This window comes from Tetrao urogallus (genome assembly GCF_951394365.1).
Source record: "Tetrao urogallus genome assembly, chromosome: 2".
NCBI lineage: Eukaryota > Metazoa > Chordata > Aves > Galliformes > Phasianidae > Tetrao > Tetrao urogallus.
Window position 1 is genome coordinate 46,890,115 of NC_136814.1, and position 18,004 is coordinate 46,908,118.

The window sequence follows — 18,004 nt, forward strand, 5'->3', positions numbered from 1 at the left end:
AGGGATTTGGGAAGCTCGTGCGGAAGGAAGAGTTGCAGCCTCTGTGAGAGGAAATGAGCAGAACATGTGCTGAGACTTAGGAAGGGAAAGGTCAGCATGCAGGCTGCCCTGAGGAGGCCTGGGCCTGATGGTGGGCCAGAGTGTCACTGAAATGACAGGGCTTGCTTCATTCCTAAGGGGGGTATCAGAAGGCAAAGCCCCTTGTGCGTCTTGTTGGTTGCGTCTTGTTCTGATTTTGCTTGAGGACAGACGTAAAGTGGGTTAAGCTGTTAATGAGCACGTGAATCATGCAAGTTAATGCCAGGGTAGGAATTACCTACAGGTGTTTTGAGGGGGTAAGTTGGAGCAGAGGGCTGGCTAGCAAGAAGGGGCTGAGGCTGAGAGGGAGCTGCTGGATACAGCCGATGCCCTCATTGCCTGTTAATATGTAACTCATTCCCAACCAGCCCTGATATGTAGTCATGCCTCTAAAGCTTGGAAGAGAGATCTCAACAGGTGTGATTCTCCTTTCTCTTTGTGAGAGATGTCCCTTCGAGTCCTAATTCTTCATGCGTGAAGTAGCTTATTACTATCTGTCCTCTGGTTTGGGCTGATAATGGTGCATACTTTGAAAAGTGGCGTAATGTGTAATGCCTTCATTCTGCCTTGAGAGCTCCCTCCTGTTCTTGTGGCTTTTCAGATTGGCCCAGGTACGTAGCTTGTCCTGCCACACTTGCTGGGTTTGTGGCTTGGTGTTCCCTGTGACAACAGGCTGTACTTTCATCTCAGAAGCAGAATCTGAGGGAACTTATCCCCTGGAAGCTTTCTTCTCATCATACAATCTCTTTTGCAGTTAGGTGAGATGTTTTTCTTCTGCATGGCACCTTTCCTGACAAATGGTCAGTTTGCGGGACACTCTCCTTTTGATGTTCAGGTTGATGTGTTGTTGTTCAAGTGCCAACTTAGTTTACTCTCCAGGTCCAAGTGTCTTTATCTACACTTGCAGCCTTTTGACTTGTGGTTCAGAGTCTTGGGTTGGTCACAACAAACTACTGGGTTTGGTAGAGACTTGTGATTTCTCACATACTTAATTGACAGTGGGATTCTGAGAGCTTCTGCTTTTGAGGTTCTTTTTCACCATGTGGGGATTTTCACAGAGATGCACCCCCATGTGAAACAAAATATGATGTGCAACAGTTGAGTAATGCATTCAGTGACCAGTGAAAGCATAAGTATTATCAGAGGGAGACATTACTGGATAGACAGCTCCATGGGATTAAGCATCTTCTTGAAGCAAGTACGTGGCTTAGTCCTTGCTAAGGTGCTCCTTAAAGTAGTAAATTGCATGTTGCTCCTTCAAAGAAACGTGTTTGAAACACTTGAGAGATGGGGCAACCACACAATTTTTCAAGCCTGGGCTCTGTAGGAATTGCACTGTAGGTAGGTAGAAATATTTCTCTTTTATTTGAGTAAGAGCCTCTTTAGCTTAATTAGGAAGTACTTTGGCAGTGATGAAGCAATATAGGCGCACAGGAATGCAAAATGCACATCTCTGTGCACAGCTGAAGGAAAATGTGCAAATAAAATACCAGATTCCAGAGCAGAAAGGATTATACACTGACAAGAGAGAAAATTCTTACTGCTAGGTTGATGTCCCTAATTGATATAAACAGGAAGCCCTGTGCAGTCTGTGGTAGTTAAAAGATACGCATCTAAATAATATTTAAATAGATTCTTGCATTTTTAAGACCCACTGGAGTATAATTGTATTCAACTTAATTAAATGAACCAAATACCCCTGATAGCTGTGCATTACTGCTCCTAAATAAAGCACTCTCCAAAGAGACTTCATGATGCTTAGTTAAAATGATAAAGCCTTAGCCCAGCACCATGAAGTGTTGCATGAGCAGTTTTATGTTTAGTTCAGCTCTGTGCTACCTGCGGCAGTTAAGAATAAGCATTGGTAGTGCTGTATTGGAGTCAGAACCTGGCAATTCACTGAAGTGCTTCAATACAGAGTCAGTTTTTCTGTTTTTACTGTGTTTATGGGTATTATTTTATTAAGCTAAAAGCAGGAAGATGTGCTAAGAACAGCCCACGCAGTAAGTAAATGAGATCAGTGGTGAAGTTAACCGTGTTGCTGTCTGGTTTCTGCTTCTGGCTCCCTGTGTAAATGCAGGCTGGCTATTTAAGCATGCTTGTTATTGCCACTGCTCCTCATAAATAACGTCTGTCATTATGCCTGCCTCACACACAAACTGGGATAAGCCCTCTCCTTCAGAACCAAAATATCTCCAAGAATAATATCCCTTGTGTCATGATTGTTTCCTTACCCCCCCCCCCCCCAAAAAAAAAAAAAATGTACCTACGTGAGAAAGATCTAAAAGTAGAAGGAAGCTCCAAGTCTGCAGGAATGTATTGTTTGCCAGGCTCCGTGCTTGTAGCCCCTTGATGTTGTGCTTGTGGCCATGGTGGGGTGCAGAATACGTGTAGTTGGTGAGGCCTCATCCTTGTGTTTAGTTCCCCTCCTCACAGGTCGCTGTGCCCTGTCTGTATGTGACTTTCCAGGGTTTTTGGGGTTTGTTAGGCTTCTCTTTGCCTCGCTGCACTTCACCACAGCCTCTTTGCAGCCCTGTCCGGACACATGGGACCGGCTGACAGGGGCCAGATGTGGGCACAGTGAGGTTGTCCTTGGGAGGCTGCTGCAGAGGCAGCGGGGCTGGGCAGTCTCCCCTGGCAGCATGAGCTGGGCTGGCGCAGGTTGCAGGAAACTGTTTCTTCTGCTGTTAAGATTACTTGGGGAAAAATGGAGTTATGCCATATTCAATTATGGTTGTTTCCTTTTCTGGTAAAACACTGCCTGTCAGGAAGCAGTAGGAGTGAAGGAGAGGTTAATCTCCAAGCACGCAGAAGATTTGAATACATCTTCCAGACTGCTAGCTGCTGAATTTCCAGCAGGAAAGATCACAAGAGTGGAAGAGTAGCAGAGTTTCAGACAAAGCAGGCAGCCTTGTTTTCCAGGGCCCACAGCTTCCTTGCCCTCTGCACTGGTGGTCTGTGTCCCTGGATACGCAGCACCTTGTGTCGTGGGGCATAGTGGCCGTGACAGACTCCCACATCTGCTCAGTGTGTACCCACAGCCATCACCATGGTGTCTCATTGGGCCACGGATGCTGCGGTCCTTCAGGAGAGCCAGGCTGGAGAGTTGTGCTGAACCTGAAGCCTGGTACCCAAAAAGGGGGGAAAACAGACCTTAGAAAAGAGAAATGGAGAAGAAACAGTGTTGTACTGAGGAAGCCAGGAAAAGGGGTGGGGAGGAAGAAGGATAAGAGATTTCTTTCAGTGAACTTTCCTTTTTCTGAGCAACTTATTTCCTGGTGAAAAGGATAGCAAAGTTTAAGGTAGAGATATTCTTACTGCTGTGGTGCTGGGATAGACATACAAGTAGAGAGACACGTCAGAGGTGGTATTTTTCACTCTCGCTTTATTATTAGTATTTTTTTTAATAGAGCACCTAGCACAGTAATAATATACCATTTCTTCCATAAAGAATTTAAAGACTGAGAGAACTTCTTAGCACTAGAAAAACAAATTTATGCTTTGTTTGGGAGAAACCAATGAGGGACCAGCAAGTTGGAGAAAGAATTATTTTACTTTTTTTTTCCCCTTGAGTAATGTGGTGACAATTACCTGTACGCCTATTGTATGCATCCCTAATATGAACCTGCATATATTCCATCTTGGGCAAAAATTTCTTCAAGCTTGAGCAGTAAATAAGTAAGCAGTGTGGTGCTGTGGGTGTTTTTGCTGCTATGTGTTGATGCAATAAGTTTTACGAATCCAAAGTTTTGTGCTTTCATTGCTATTTATGATGTTGATACATGCTCATCTCAAGATCAAAAGGATTAGGTTGGAATGAAATTCTGTAAAGCAAATAGATCAATGTACTTATCAGTAGATGGTATTAATACTCTGGATGTCTTTCCTGCATGGAGGTTGACTTACAGACAAATAAAGCTGCTGAAACAGCTGAAAAATTATTGCCTACTCCTTAAACAAGATTGTCTTGGCATGCTCCTAAGAGTCTGTTCACAGTTAAGCCCCTATTTTATAGTAGTTTCTGACTTCCCCTCTCCCCCCCATAATTGAAATTGGAAACAAAATCAGAATTTCATACAGCAGAATCACTGTTCAGTAAGATTGCAGAGCTTCCTGGTTCATTGAGTTGCTTTAGTGTATTTCATTGTTTTACTGTATTTCACCAGTACATCCAGCTCAGAGGGAGTCACCCTGTGTGAACACTGGTATAAAGAAGAAATTTTTGTTTTGACTACACTTGGATATAAATTTGACCAAGGTTTATTTTCTCTGAGTCTACCATGCAATTTAGCCCCTTGCCAGATACTCTAAGCCTGTGAGCTCAAACTTACTGGCTTTTTAACTCAGTTGTCCAGGGATGCAGTCGTCTACTCTGGTTGCTTTGTCTTTAAATATCCAACTTATTGTTTCTTCCTTGCATGTTTTGCAAGTTCTTAGGGTTCTTTTTCAGGTTACTGCTTTAATGAGTTGTTCACAACTCAGTTGCATAGAACCCAACCTGCCACAGAATTGTTTTGTTTTGGTTTGTTTGTTTGTTTGTTTGTCATATTGTGCTACAACTGGATAGAAAAGATAGAATTTTAATGAGACCTTATACACTATTACAGTTGATTGGTCCAGCTCACTGAGGTGAGGACTTATCCCATCACCTTATATAAGATATTTGTTTTTTTGTATACCCATTTCATCAGACTTTAGCCTACCCAAACCTGAAACCACCCCCTAGCGTGCTGAAGTTCCTGATGCTGAAACAAGTTCATCTCCATCTCTGTAATGATGCTTTAATAACATCTAGTTCATTCTTAATTCTTGTCACTCTTCTGTATATCATTTGTTTCTGTTCCCAGGTGCCATGGCAGTTGATGTATACAGAGGGATGCATTTCCATTCAATGTGGGAAAAAGATTTGGCAAATGCAGTGTGTGAAAGGAGGAGGCAGTGATAAACAGGGACACAAATTAGTGATAGATGATGTCAGGTGCAGCTCTTGCATGGCTTGAGGAGTTGTTCATTTATGCTGCTTTACAAGCTGGCAGCAATTACCTGTGCCTGACTGAAGGCCAGTTGGGTGAGTAGGGATGGCCTAGCAGTTATTACTGTAAACTAAGAGTTCTGATCTGGTTTTTGATGAGCTTATTGCAGATCACCTTGAGGAGAGGAGGGTGGAGGGTAATATACAGTTATTAGGGAAGCTGGACTTTAAGGATGCTTTGAATAAACTTTTTATTCAAAAAATCTGCATATAATCTTGTCTGTCAGATAACAAGCATCTGAAAGAGCTGGTTCTGCTTCTGATAAATATCCACTTTATAAGTATGTTGGAATGTACATTTGCATAGATAAAACTTTTTCCTTTAGCATATATTTATATTTATTTATTTATTTATTTATGAATTATTGGTTTTTTTGCATAGAAAACTTCCTTGGTTGCATGCCAGAGAGAGAAACACTGATTTTAATTTACCATGGGGAGGAAAAGTAGATCACGTTTGTAATGCTTTTAAGAGGTGCTTTGTTACACCTGGAGATTTCAGGACTTCACAATGAAAAGTGAGGGGGAAAAGATGGTGATGTGGTTGGTGAAGGAAGTGTTTGATTTGCAACAGCTTTGAAAAGAGGAAGAGTTTCTCTTGCTTTAATGATATGATAAGATATCGTATATAATGGAAAAAGGTTACACGGCTGTGTGATAAAGTTTCTGGGTGTAGAGAGACTGTACTATGAATTTAGTGGGCTATATCAATTATTTCAAGTAAGTTATACAAAATCTTTTCTGTCAGACTGCACCATTGTGCCTTCTATTTATTGTAAAGAATCTCAAATTGTTTAAAATATGCTGCTGAGTGACAGTGTTATTAGATCTATTTTTATAACCATCTGTAAAGCCGTATAACTTAGTGATTCAGTGCTCGGATGCCATAAAAATTAACAGAAAGCCTTCCATTGAATCAGTGTGATCTGTGTGTTTTCTTTGTTCTCTCAACATCCAGCTAGAGAGGTCAAGGGAACCATGACAACCCTTCAACTCATCTAAAATAGCTGTTCTCAATATAAAAATGTCATGACTCCTACACTGAGTATTTTATGCCTTCCCCTGAATATCAAGATGAGTGTGAGGCTCCCTGGCCTCCCTCTTCTCTCTCACTCACATTTCTGACCCCATTGACTGTCAAGATTGACTTTGAACTTGCCATTTTATGTATGGCGGAATTGTTTCTTCTCCTGAATGGAAAATTGTCCTTTTTGAGCCCTAGGAAGAGACAGAGACATTTTTGTAGCAGCTTATTGGATATATTTTTAGCAGCAGCTGTTTTGAAGCTAAGCCAGAATGCAAAAAGTTGACCATATTCCTGGCAGAAATACATTGCTAGCAAAGGACAGGTAAGAGAGTCAGAAATCAATACTGTACACAATTATCATGAAGCTCTGCAGGTTTTCCTGTGGATGACTGCCCTCTTCATTTGAGTCTGCATTACTGTAATGTATACAAGTGCTACCCAGAGAGGTGTGTGGAAATGTAACTGCTCTATTTTGGAAAGATGTGTTCCTGATACAAGTCTGCCTCCTTACAAAGAACTGTGGAAGAATGTGAAATACAGTCTCTTTTAGATGAGAGGCCTAAATTCATGTGTTCATACAATTTGTAGTGCAGAAGGTGCTGTCACAGTTTTATCTCTAGCTTTGTGTCCACGATGGGGATGGCAGTTCCACAGCCAGCCCAAAAAGGGGAAACAGGGCAGGGGAGCGAAAGGAAAAAAAGCAAACAATGGCAGTGATCTGAGGAGGAAAATAAACTTAGTTTTGTAATTGCAATAGCCACATCACGGTTGGTTAGGGCAGTATACACAAGGTTCTCTGAGCCCACATTGGGAAAAAGTGTTAAATGGGCTGGTGCATTGTTCAGAGTTGTCTGATGGAAACCTGAGCCTCCCTTGCTGTCCAGGTAGGCTAGTTCTGCTTACCTCTGAAGATCTTTTTGAATGTGTGAAGTCTTGTTTGTGCATAAGAAAAGCACTGCTTTCAACATGTTCCCTTTCCACAGATGTTCCCATTTCACAACCTTTTTTTGGTCCATTTTCCTTCTCTCCAGCCCAAACAAGCCTGTTTGCTCTGGACCACATTCTGGCTTACATTTCTGTACTCCTTACAGCTATCCAAACCAAAGGTGGTATTTAAACTTGTGATCATGTTCCACACATTTTTGGTAGGTGTCCCTGTTAAGATTGAAGTGCCAGAAATAAGCTGCTCATGTTTACAGCCATTCTCCACACAGTAGTCCTGTGTCTCAAGTATGGAAATGGATTTTTCACATTTTGGGCTGAGAAGATCAAAAGCATGCCTTTGTCAGGACATGATTGCAGAGCATTGCAAAAGACCATCTTCACTTTGGCTGTGTCCTTTCCATATACACTGATCAGTAGTCAAATTTTTCCTGCCGGTTTCTGAGCTGTTCCTAACCTTCCAAGATTATTCCTGTGCTGTGGCCATAGCTGGAGTGGGTACAGTGATTGTAACTTGTGTGGCTGCTTTGTGTGCTGTCGTCTGTATTGCCATATGCAGCTGGAGACCCCTCTGTCTGACCTGACAGGCTCATAGCATTCACATTTATTTTACAAGTTAGGGATTCTCACAGTTGCATGAATTCCACCCCCTGTCTTGGAGAATGAGTGCATTTGTCTAATAACCAAGGCCTGGCATCTGTAGCTACTAGAATAGGGGGATGGGCTGGACTGTGCAGCTTTGTAATATTCTGTCAGAATCTGAGGTAGTGAAGTACAAACTGTCATCGATGGTTTTTGGTTTGGTTGCTTTTTGTTGGTTTGTTTGTCTTCTTCTAAAACTCTTATTCTGCATGGAGATTTGAGCAGAGAGAACATATGCTGTGCTATGCCTAGGATTTAGGTGCATACCCAGGTTCACAAAACATTTGTTACTAGCAAAGGCAGTTATTCCTCCTGTCCTGGCAGTTTTTGTTATACCGTTGTCATTATTCAAATATGAATGTATTTTTATTTAATTTTACTGCCAGCAAAGCTTGCTGACAAAACATTTTTCTTTTTACACTTTTAGATGTCAAACACAAAGGATTCTGCCAGTGTATTAAGCTAACTGATGTGCAGTGACCGGTAAATCTTAGCTTCATAATAAGTGTGTCAGATCATTCCAGCTCCTCTTTGTAGTCACTCCATTAACATGAATCTCGATGGATTCCTCTGGTATTCACATGCATATCAGAACTAATTCTCTGGGCATTCCAGGGTAATTCATCTTCTACCCTCTGTTTTATGATGCCAAAAAATGTTGTATGCATACATTATAAGATGGAAATTTATGAGCGTTGTTTGACTACCAAAACTGGAAATCTGAGGTAACTTCAGTTTTCATTAAAACGTTTTATTAAGTAGTAATTTTAGGTTTGCCCCTTCAGAACTAGTGGGTCGTTTCACTTTTCCGAGTGTCAGATTATTTCTGAAAATGTCTCAAGAAGTAGCAGAGTTTCAGGAGAAACACGTTGTTGCTTCTTACAAATACAGATATTTCAGGAATGGTATTTGTAATGAATATTTCTGTTGCTTACAATATTTTGCTCCAGAGAAAATCAGTAGGATTACATATCTTGAATGCTGCAGTTTGTGTGGCAATAAACACAACTGGTGCACAGCAGTTTTCATGGCAGGGCTTTTAATAACTGTTAAATGCGTAGTAAAAGAAAAAGAGCTGCCATGAAGTCTTGTTTTTTCAAATATTACTGACCTAGAGCACTGAAGAGCACACAGTGGGTGCTGTATTACCAATACATCAGTAAGAATGTATTTGAAAGCTGTGCCATTCTCCATTAGGATCACATAAGCTAATTCAAATATAGGACTGCCCCTGTGTCAAAGTGGGACTTAGTGGCACATAACTGAAGGCTTACTTTTAAGTTACACTGGCTTGTTAGTTTTGGTATCAAATAGCTGTATGCTATTTTCATAGCTGTGAAACTGAAGTGTTGATTCAAGTCTGTTTTTGTATTGGAACCAAGCCCACACTGTCGGGTTATGCATAAGGAAGAAAGGAAATAAGCAAACAACTGAGTTTTGATTGTTATTTCTATTATTTTAAAAATCCTATAGGTTTTGGTTTGCAAAGGAAACTGAAAATCAACATCAGCTTTCATTCTTTATGCATCAGGGTAACATCTCTTTAAAGTATTGTTAGTTATGAATGGTTTTATTGTTCTGTCTTATTAATTAGGGAGTTTTTAGAATGTTTTAGACAATTCTTATGACTATCTTTGCCACCTTTGCCTTGCAAGGGAGATTAATGAGTTCTTAAAGTTCTGCATGTCAGTATTTTGTACTCGGTTCACTCGGAAACAGACTTGGAACACAAAGCACACTGGCAGTGTCTGTGAGGGAGTTTGGAGCAGGTTGGAGAAGCGTTCCATTCAAGGCATTGACAAGCAAGAATCTAGGAGTTCAGAAATCATCTTCTGATTACTTGTATCTCCAGTCTGACATCACCAGATTTCTCATGTAGGTCCTCTCAGCTGTCATCAGTGCAGGAGGAAAAGGAAGAAAAATGAAACTTTATTTTTTTTTAGCTTTGCATATTTTCAGTAGTACTTAATAGAATAGAAGTGGGTTGTGGAGGTAATCATATGCATTTAAGACACTGAGAAAATTTGAGGTAATGTAAATCAGATACATGATTGTACAGTTGTGGCATTGTTTCCATGTGTGTGACATGAACAGATGCTGCTGGGTATGAAATACTTGCTGTCTTTGGCTTCAGTTGACTTGTGGATCTGTTTTTCTTTCGGACAAGAGCAGTGCTCTTGGGATAATCCTCCATGTAAACTCAGAAATGGTCTTTGCTACAGAGAAAAAAATAGATGAATCAATATCTTCCACTACAACCTTCTGGAAAGTTGAGATGTAAATACAAATGTTTACATTTGTGGCATCATATTTTCATAGGATCATAGAATCGTGTGGGTTGAAAAGGACCATGGCGATCATCTAGTTTCAGTCCCCCTGCTATGTGCAGGATCAGCAGTCACCAGACCAGGCTGCCAGAGCCACATCCAGCCTGGCCATGAATGCCTCCAGGGATGGGGCATCCACAACCTCCTTGGGCAGCCTGTTCCAGTGCGTCACCACCCTCTGAGTGAGAAACTTCCTCCTAATATCTAACCTAAACCTCCTCTGTCTTAGTTTAAAACCATTCCCCCTTGCCCTCATAAACCCTCCTCCTGCTTATATGCTCCTTTCACGTATTGGAAGGTCACAATGAGGTCTCCCTGGGGTCTTCTCTTTTCCAAGCAATTCATGGCCTATCATCTGTTCGGTATGTTAAGTTTTCTTTCACATGGGACTTGTCTTCTTTGGAGTGTTGTCATGAGTTGTGTTTGGAGCTCAGCCCCTCACTTGAATCCTGTGCCTTGATTGAAGTGCTGTCAGTTTCTCCAGGCTTTGTGGCACTGATGGCCTTTGTCACTTCTCTGTTGGCTGCTCTTTACCATCACATGCTCAGTTGCAGTGGCACAGCCCTTCGTCTGCAGAGTTTAATTGGAGAGCTGTCACCAAGCTCATTTTCCTCTAGAGACAGTCACAAGCCTTTAGATCCTTTACAGAAAGCTCCACGAGCCCCACCCCAAAATATGTGAAAAGAGAATATTTGCAAAGATTTGCTTGATCCTTTGTGCATTGCAGTCTGCTGCCTTACCCAATCTTAACTCCACTTGCAATAGAGCTGACTTACCTATACAGAAGCTCACCTGATACATTCGGATTTGAAGTACATTACTCAATTTCAGAGTCATTACAGTAACTTTTTAAAGTAGCAACTGCCGTGTTGTATAATCTTTAACTACACTCATGTATTCCCCAGTAAATTTACTACATGAAATTTAAAGGTGTCCAGAGTTCAGGAAGGAGACAGACTGACAAAGTCCCAGTGTGCTGGGATGGAATGAAATCAGGTTTCATGTCATCTCTTTGAAACTCATGCAGGTTTTTGTATTGCCTGCAGCAGTGAACAATTGAAGATTATGTTTGTGGGCTACTTTTTCTGCTTGGTGCTTGTTATTCCCCATGACACAGTGGAGCTGCTTATCCATGCAGAGCATGCAGACCTTGTGGAAGACACCCTGCTGCATAGCACCAGTACCTGTGTGCTCAGCCAAGGCTATCGAGGCCACTGGCTTGGGTGGGTTTGGGAGTCCTTTTCTTACCCAGTCTGCTGGGCAGTGACAGCCTGGGAGGAATTACGTGGAGAAGATGTGTGGTTGCTGCCCACTGCTCCCAAGGCAAGATAGGCTGCGGAGTCTCTCTCGAGGATGCCAGTGTTTTGTTCCCAGTGGCATGGAAAGCTATCTGTTAGAAATTGTGTTAAGTCCAAAGGTCTCAGAAGTGGGATCTTCTTGTGCTAAGGAACTCAATCTTGCAACAGTTGAGATTCCCATGTGAGATCATTAGCAGGTTGAGAGATAGGAAATACAGTAAAAAATGAGTAAGTATATATAGAGAAGTGTGTATGTGTGTATTTATTGTAGTTATTTTGCTTCTGCTGCTCCAGCAAGTGATACACAAGTTGTTTTCCATCTGTGCCATACACACTAGTTTGAAGAAACCGCAGATGCTTCTGCGGAACCGTTCTGGGAAGTGTTCAATACCTACTGGGCGTGTGGAAATGTGCTTTAAAAAAAGTAGGAAGTGTGTTTTGCAAGTCAGTTTTAGTAGGCATCAGCATTGATTGAAGAAGGAGTGTTTTGTTCCAATTACCTGGAACTGATACTTTGTTAGAGCAGACCTGCCTCTTCTGCACAGTCGTAACACAGAAAACAGGACTGTTTCTTTTCAGATGGCAATGTCTTGTGTAAGATGTGGTTTCTGTTGAAGAGATTTCCTCCTAGCTCATGTTAACTCTGCAGTGCATCTTAGGTATGCTATTAGCATAATTATTTTTAAATGTTTTCTTAATTGCTTAGCTTTTTCTTAATATTAAAGACAGTTTTATGTTTGTGTTGCGTCTGTTTACTGATAATAGCAGTGAAACAAAGCTGCAGAGTATCAGAATATATACACAAAGTATAGGTTGTTATCTTTTGAAGAATGTAAACAGTAACATACGCCTTTTTGAGGAATGTGTACAATAACATATGCTCTTACGTAAGTTAGACAACAAGAGAAACAGAAGTACTCCATTCCTTGTTTTGGGCTTAGTTAACTGTATGCTTATTTTACCAAAAATTGTTAGTCAACCCTGCCCCCTCTGGCATATATGCCTGAAGTTTACTAAGATTTCTAATGCCACTTATAAAATCCAGCCTTTTTTTTCCTCCCTTTATTTATCCATCATTTAAAAAGATGGAATTAATAGGTGACTACAATTAGGTTCCTGGCTATTGCCATTTTGTTAATGGGGTGGTTATCTTGCAGAGCAGAGGTTTGGGACTGAGTGAAGTCTGTTTCTGCCTCCAGAGCATTTTAAAAGACCAGTTGGCAGAGTGTCTCTGTGAGTGGTGTAAACTCTCCTGTTCAAGTCATTTGGCTGGAACTGTTTGCAGTCTGGCTGACGGCTTATAAGCAAGAAGTTTTAGTGTTTGAAATTGCTGTTAATGATTGTCAAGGAAGGCAGGGCTACTCCCAGTAAATAAGGTTGGTGGAACATATGTAATGACTGGCAATGAAGTGAGCAGGCAGCTGGTTGGAGAACCAGATGGAATATGGCTGTCTGTGGGTGGGAGCGCACCGAAGCAGATTGTGCCCAGGGATAGTGCTGTGCACTGCTGTCCCTGCTGTTCTGACTGTGCAGGAATTAGCAGGGACCCATGTGCTCCCAAGGGGCTGCTGTGACACCACAACTCATTGAAAGGATGACCTGTGAGCTGTGTGCTGCCCGTACTGCAGGGGTTGTGCTGTCACATTTAAACCTGATTTTTAAGTTGATTAATCTCTCATTTTTTCCCTTTGTCTCCACCGCAGGATGGGTCGCTGGGAAACATTGATGACCTGGCACAGCAGTATGCAGACTACTACAACACCTGCTTCACGGATGTGTGTGAGAGGATGGAAGAGCTGCGCAAACGGAGGGTTTCCCAAGACCTTGATGTGGTATGTAGAGAGCTTGGGACTTTATTAACAATGGTTGCCATTCGTGACCTAAAAGAATCACCAGTTTTCAGTTCGATGATTTGAAAGTTACTTTCCCATGCAGGGAAAGAACTGTATGTGATTGCACTTGCACACACAAATGCTTCAGCAGCCTCAATTTAACACTTGGAAATTAACTGCTTTTTAATTTTTTTTTTTTTTTTCCTCTCTGGGCATTCTGTTCCACTTCTTCGCTGTCTTTATAATGAACCTTTTTTCCCCCCGATATTCTGTTAAATACCCTCCCGTATCTTTTTATGCCTGTTGTCTCACATTGTTGTTCCATATGCCACTGTGAAGAACTGGACTCCACCTTTCTGATAGCCTCTCCATAGCTACCAGTGGGCTATAGGTTGGTCTCCTCAAAGCTGTCTTTTTTTTTTTTTTTTTTTTTTTTTTTTCCAAGCTCAATCTCCCAGATCTCTTAGCATCTAATTGCAGGGCAAGGGTTCAAACCCCTGAAAACAGTGACCCTGCTCTGAGATCATTCAATTACTTTGACAGTTCTTTGATTTCTTTCTGTCACACCTGAAGGTGGTGTTCCAAGCACGACCTGACAGCTGCCAAGTAAAAGTGAAGAATGTCTTCCATCTTCTGGCTGCACTGCTGTTTGTGCTGTTCTGCAAGACTCTCTGTCCAATTTCTGTGGAACAGTCTGTCCCAAACAGTCAGTCCCCAGTCAGTGTTGGTGTGTGGACCTACTCCTCCTCAGGAGCAGGACACTGCAGTTGTCCGTGTTGAGTTTCATGAGGTTCCTGTCAGGTTACTTTGCCCTTAAGTGTATTGACTGTAGCTCAAGGATGGCATCATCTACAACCTTGATGATGGTGCCATCTGTTTCCTCTTCAGGTTTTCAATGCAAAAGGCCCCAGGTTAGACCCTGCCGTGCTCTGCTTATAACTGGCCTTCAGTTACAGCATGCTCTCCATTACATTATCCTTAAAGCCTAACCTGCTGTTTTTTACCCATGCAGTGGCAAAGATTCTCTGGGGAGTCCCACTTTCTCTGAAACTAATCTTTTATTGGGACATCTCCATAACTCATTTTTGTTAGCTTTATGAAGGAACCTTTTCAGGAAGCGTGTCACAAAAACGTGGTTCTCGCTTTTTGATAATTTCCATTTCCGTAATGTTCTGTTACATTTATAAATGATTATCACTGCTTAGGATGTATGTGCATGTCTGTATTGTGCATGTGTGTTACTGATAATTGTGCTTCTTTCATCTTAAACCTTTTCATTAGTTTTTGTGATGTTCATGAAAATCTTCTGTAACAGAGAGAAAAGAGATTTTAGGCCTGTTTGGTCTTCTGTGTTAAGTTTATGCTTCCCAACTGTATGGTACATTTCACTTACAGTTTAGTAGATATTTTTTCTAGAAAAACTTGCCTGATTCTAAGCATGTTACTGAAGGAATTCGCTATACCATACCTGGTTTTTCTGTGTTGGTAATTTTTACATATCACATGCAGAAACTCAGAGCTGAATTTTCTAGTTATTGCAGAGCCTGTAAATTGTGAACCTGATTATGTAGTTGTTCCTAGTAGTTTTGCTTTGAAACAATGCAGTGTTTCTGTTATGAAATGATTTTTATAAGGAATAGCTTTGTATGCTGTCATTTATTGCAGTACTTCTTACTTGAACATCTCAAGTTGTAAATCTCATATCCCATCTTGTTTGTTTGGGAAAATATGGTATGATTAGTATCTCTAGTGATGCACAGTGCTGCAGCAGAGCCAGTCTTGCATCTGATCAAACTTCTGCAGTTCTTCTATGGGATCAAATCCTTCAAGAGGAATATGGGAACTGAAGATGCATAATTGTGTTTTCTGCCTTTATTTCCCCAGATCCTGATAGATTCCCTGATCCAGGGAACATTTTCCTCCCATTCTCTAGCAGCTGTATCTGATGATGTAGTTTACTTTGAGGATACTTTCTGTCTTCTTGGGATTCTAATTTGACAGCTGAGGGGCTACCAGAACTCATACTGACTACAGTTATACAAACTGGCTGCAGGGTCAGTGCAGAGAGTCAGCTCAGCCCCACTCCAGTTGGATAGATTATTCTTCTTTTTAAAATAGGAGGAAGGAAATCAAGTGTCTTTTACAAATCTTTTCTTACCAAGAAGATCCAACTGTTAAACAAAAGATGATTGCAGGAAATCCCTTTGTAGATGGACCCTTCTGTGTGTAGCAGTTGGCAGCAGAGAACTGTTGTTCGTGTGCAAGCCTTCACATACCTGGTATGTTAGGTAGCTGTTGCCAGCCGTGAAGCTCCCTCTCTTGGCACTTGGGCTCTTGGAAAGAAGCTCCTGTCCTGTAATGAGGTATGTGAGTAATGAGGCATTCTTTGTGGCAGGAAAGGATTCCCTTCCATTTGGACAGATGGGCCTGATTTGGCCGCCTTCTCTTCCAAAGCTGCTGAAGCCAGTCTGGGGAAAGCCATCTGAGCTTAATTAACTCACATCAAAGGTGCAGAGCTTCATGCTGGTTTAAATAGATGCAAGCTAACCCAAGACAGACCAGTGAGTGATTCACTAGCACATTCTGTTCCAGAGAAAGTATAGTCAGAGAAAATGGCTCTTGGAAAAGACATTCTGCAGACTCCTCTTTAGTGGCTCCCATATTCAGCTTGCTCACTGTAGTAGACCAGTGATGACTTTTGAACTTTTAATTTTCAGTTGCAATATCTTCTCTCAGACTTAAATTAGTGCTCAGTTTTTTCTACATCCATCACCAGCATAATCCAGACATCAGATAGCCATTGTGCTGGTAACAGATGATATCATAGATATTATATGATATCACTTCTATATAGAACTATAGAATCTATAGAATCTATATATCTACTATATAGATAATATATAGATATCACTTCAACAACAGCATCCAAACAGCACTGACTGCAGCTGAAGCTTGCTGTCGCCAATAGGTAGTCAGGTGTGACTCAATAGGTACAGTGGGAGTAGAGGATGGACGTGTTGGCTGGCATGTATTTTCACTGTGATAGAATAATATACCTACTTATAATCTGCTTTAGAGTGAGGGACTGGTTTAAACAGAAGAGCTGCTGAAGTGTCCTCTAAAGTAGTAATGTGAAGACAGAACAGATGGCTCATTTATTGTGGTATCTTTCCTCTCTGTGCAGCTTGAGGAAAGGTAGTGTATTTGTAGGGGTTTGGAATTGTGAATAAAGTTGGGAGAAATACCAGGTTCACACAGCTTATCCCAGCAGCAAATATATGCAGTTAGAAAATGATGGTGCACTGATATTATTGGTCTGCTATTCACTGCCTTCCTCGCAGGGATGAGGAGGGACCATGCCTAGCTCTGTAGCCTCTTCTCTGCAGTGAGGACATGCCAGAGCCTTTTTCCCCCACTAGTGGTCTTCTCCTTCTCTTTATCCAAGTGCTACTGCAAAGAAAAGCTGATGCACATGCAGCACTAGTGCTGATTCCCAGGGTTCTGCCAGAGTGAAGGCTTCTGAATTGTGAGAAGGTGTGCCATAGAGTAAGCCTAAGCCTTGCACTGAGGTGAGGAACCAGGGAACAGGAATCTCTGTTCACAGCTCTCAATGCTACAGATGCTCTGTGTAAAAAAATTATGTAGGTATTGGTACACACCTTTAGGTTTTAAAGCGGGGTAAGTGATAAACGCTGGAGACCACAGTTAGGTTTGCTGAATTCTCCAGGAATGAAGAGGAGTGGATCACCAAGGGGCTGAACGTGGTGCAAAAGTGCCCAGTGAGGCTGCATCCGAAGGAGCAGAGCAGTAACAAAGAAGTGCCTGAGCTGGCAGCATCTTACCAGGGACAGGCATTCAGTACTGGCTCACCCAGAGTGCCCTTTGTAGCTTGTTCTCTGAAAGGACAGAAATATGAAATACGAACTGCTTATTGCTGCTTCTGTATACTTTGAAAACAATTTTAGCTGTTTGAGAGTAAGTGTTGATATCTTCATTGTGTATTGTATTTTCTAATCAGCTCTCCAACCTTCCCTATCAGAGCATGGCCATTTCTGTCTGGATATCCTGCTCTCGTGTTGAATTAAAAAAGAAAAATCACTTGGTGAAATTGTTTGGGAGAGCAGCATATCATTCCGTATAACAGTAGCTGCAGATGGAGCTAAACACAGATTATTTTTCCAAATGGCAGTGCAGTCAGGGATTGTTAGTTGCCCCTAACCAAAATAGGTGCTTTTTGCACTTTGGAATTTTGCCTCTGTTTTTGTAATGGAGAATGTGCTTGGGTTTGGACGTAAATGTTTGTGAACAGCATGGGAGTTGCCCACATTTCCTAGCATTTGGCCTATTCCTGTGCACCATGTGTTTTTTTGGCTGCGGTCAGAGTAGATAGAGCAAATTTTCAGGGCCATAATGGATATTTAGCTGGACATCTGCTGAAATGCAGTTATGGCCAGAAAAGTGACTCCATGAGGATGACACCTTGTTACTGCTCATCTCTGCTTCCTTTGTATCTTTGGGATCATATCTGCTTCGGTCGCTGTCAAAACCAGGTTTGCCCTGCCCGTCAGCAGGGCAGGACGCATTGATGTAGCTGTGAAAGAGCAAACTGCATTCTGTTGTCTCATCCATCACTGACAGCGGCCAGCTAACTGCTGCTGCCAAGGCCTGCACTGTCACTGGTGATCCCGAAGTCAAAGAGCAGCCCGAGGCTTCCTGATGGATTCTGACAGCTATGGCTGTGGCACTGGGGAGTTGCACTTATCTTTTGACTTGTAAATTACATAAATTCGAAATGAATGTCATTGTGAAGTGACAAGACACACAGT

The 18,004-nt window shown here is 41.7% G+C and overlaps 1 protein-coding gene across 1 annotated transcript in view; it reads left to right on the plus strand.

The window, feature by feature from the left end:
* The window catches only part of LOC306958547 (SAM and SH3 domain-containing protein 1-like), a gene marked incomplete at both ends in the record, with an annotated part of 517,789 nt that overhangs the window by 408,320 nt on the left and 91,465 nt on the right, over positions 1 to 18,004 (plus strand). The window contains one exon of the mRNA XM_079550091.1: positions 13,050 to 13,178. Coding sequence (XP_079406217.1) covers positions 13,050 to 13,178 — 129 coding nt within the window. The remainder of the gene's footprint in view (positions 1 to 13,049; positions 13,179 to 18,004) is intronic.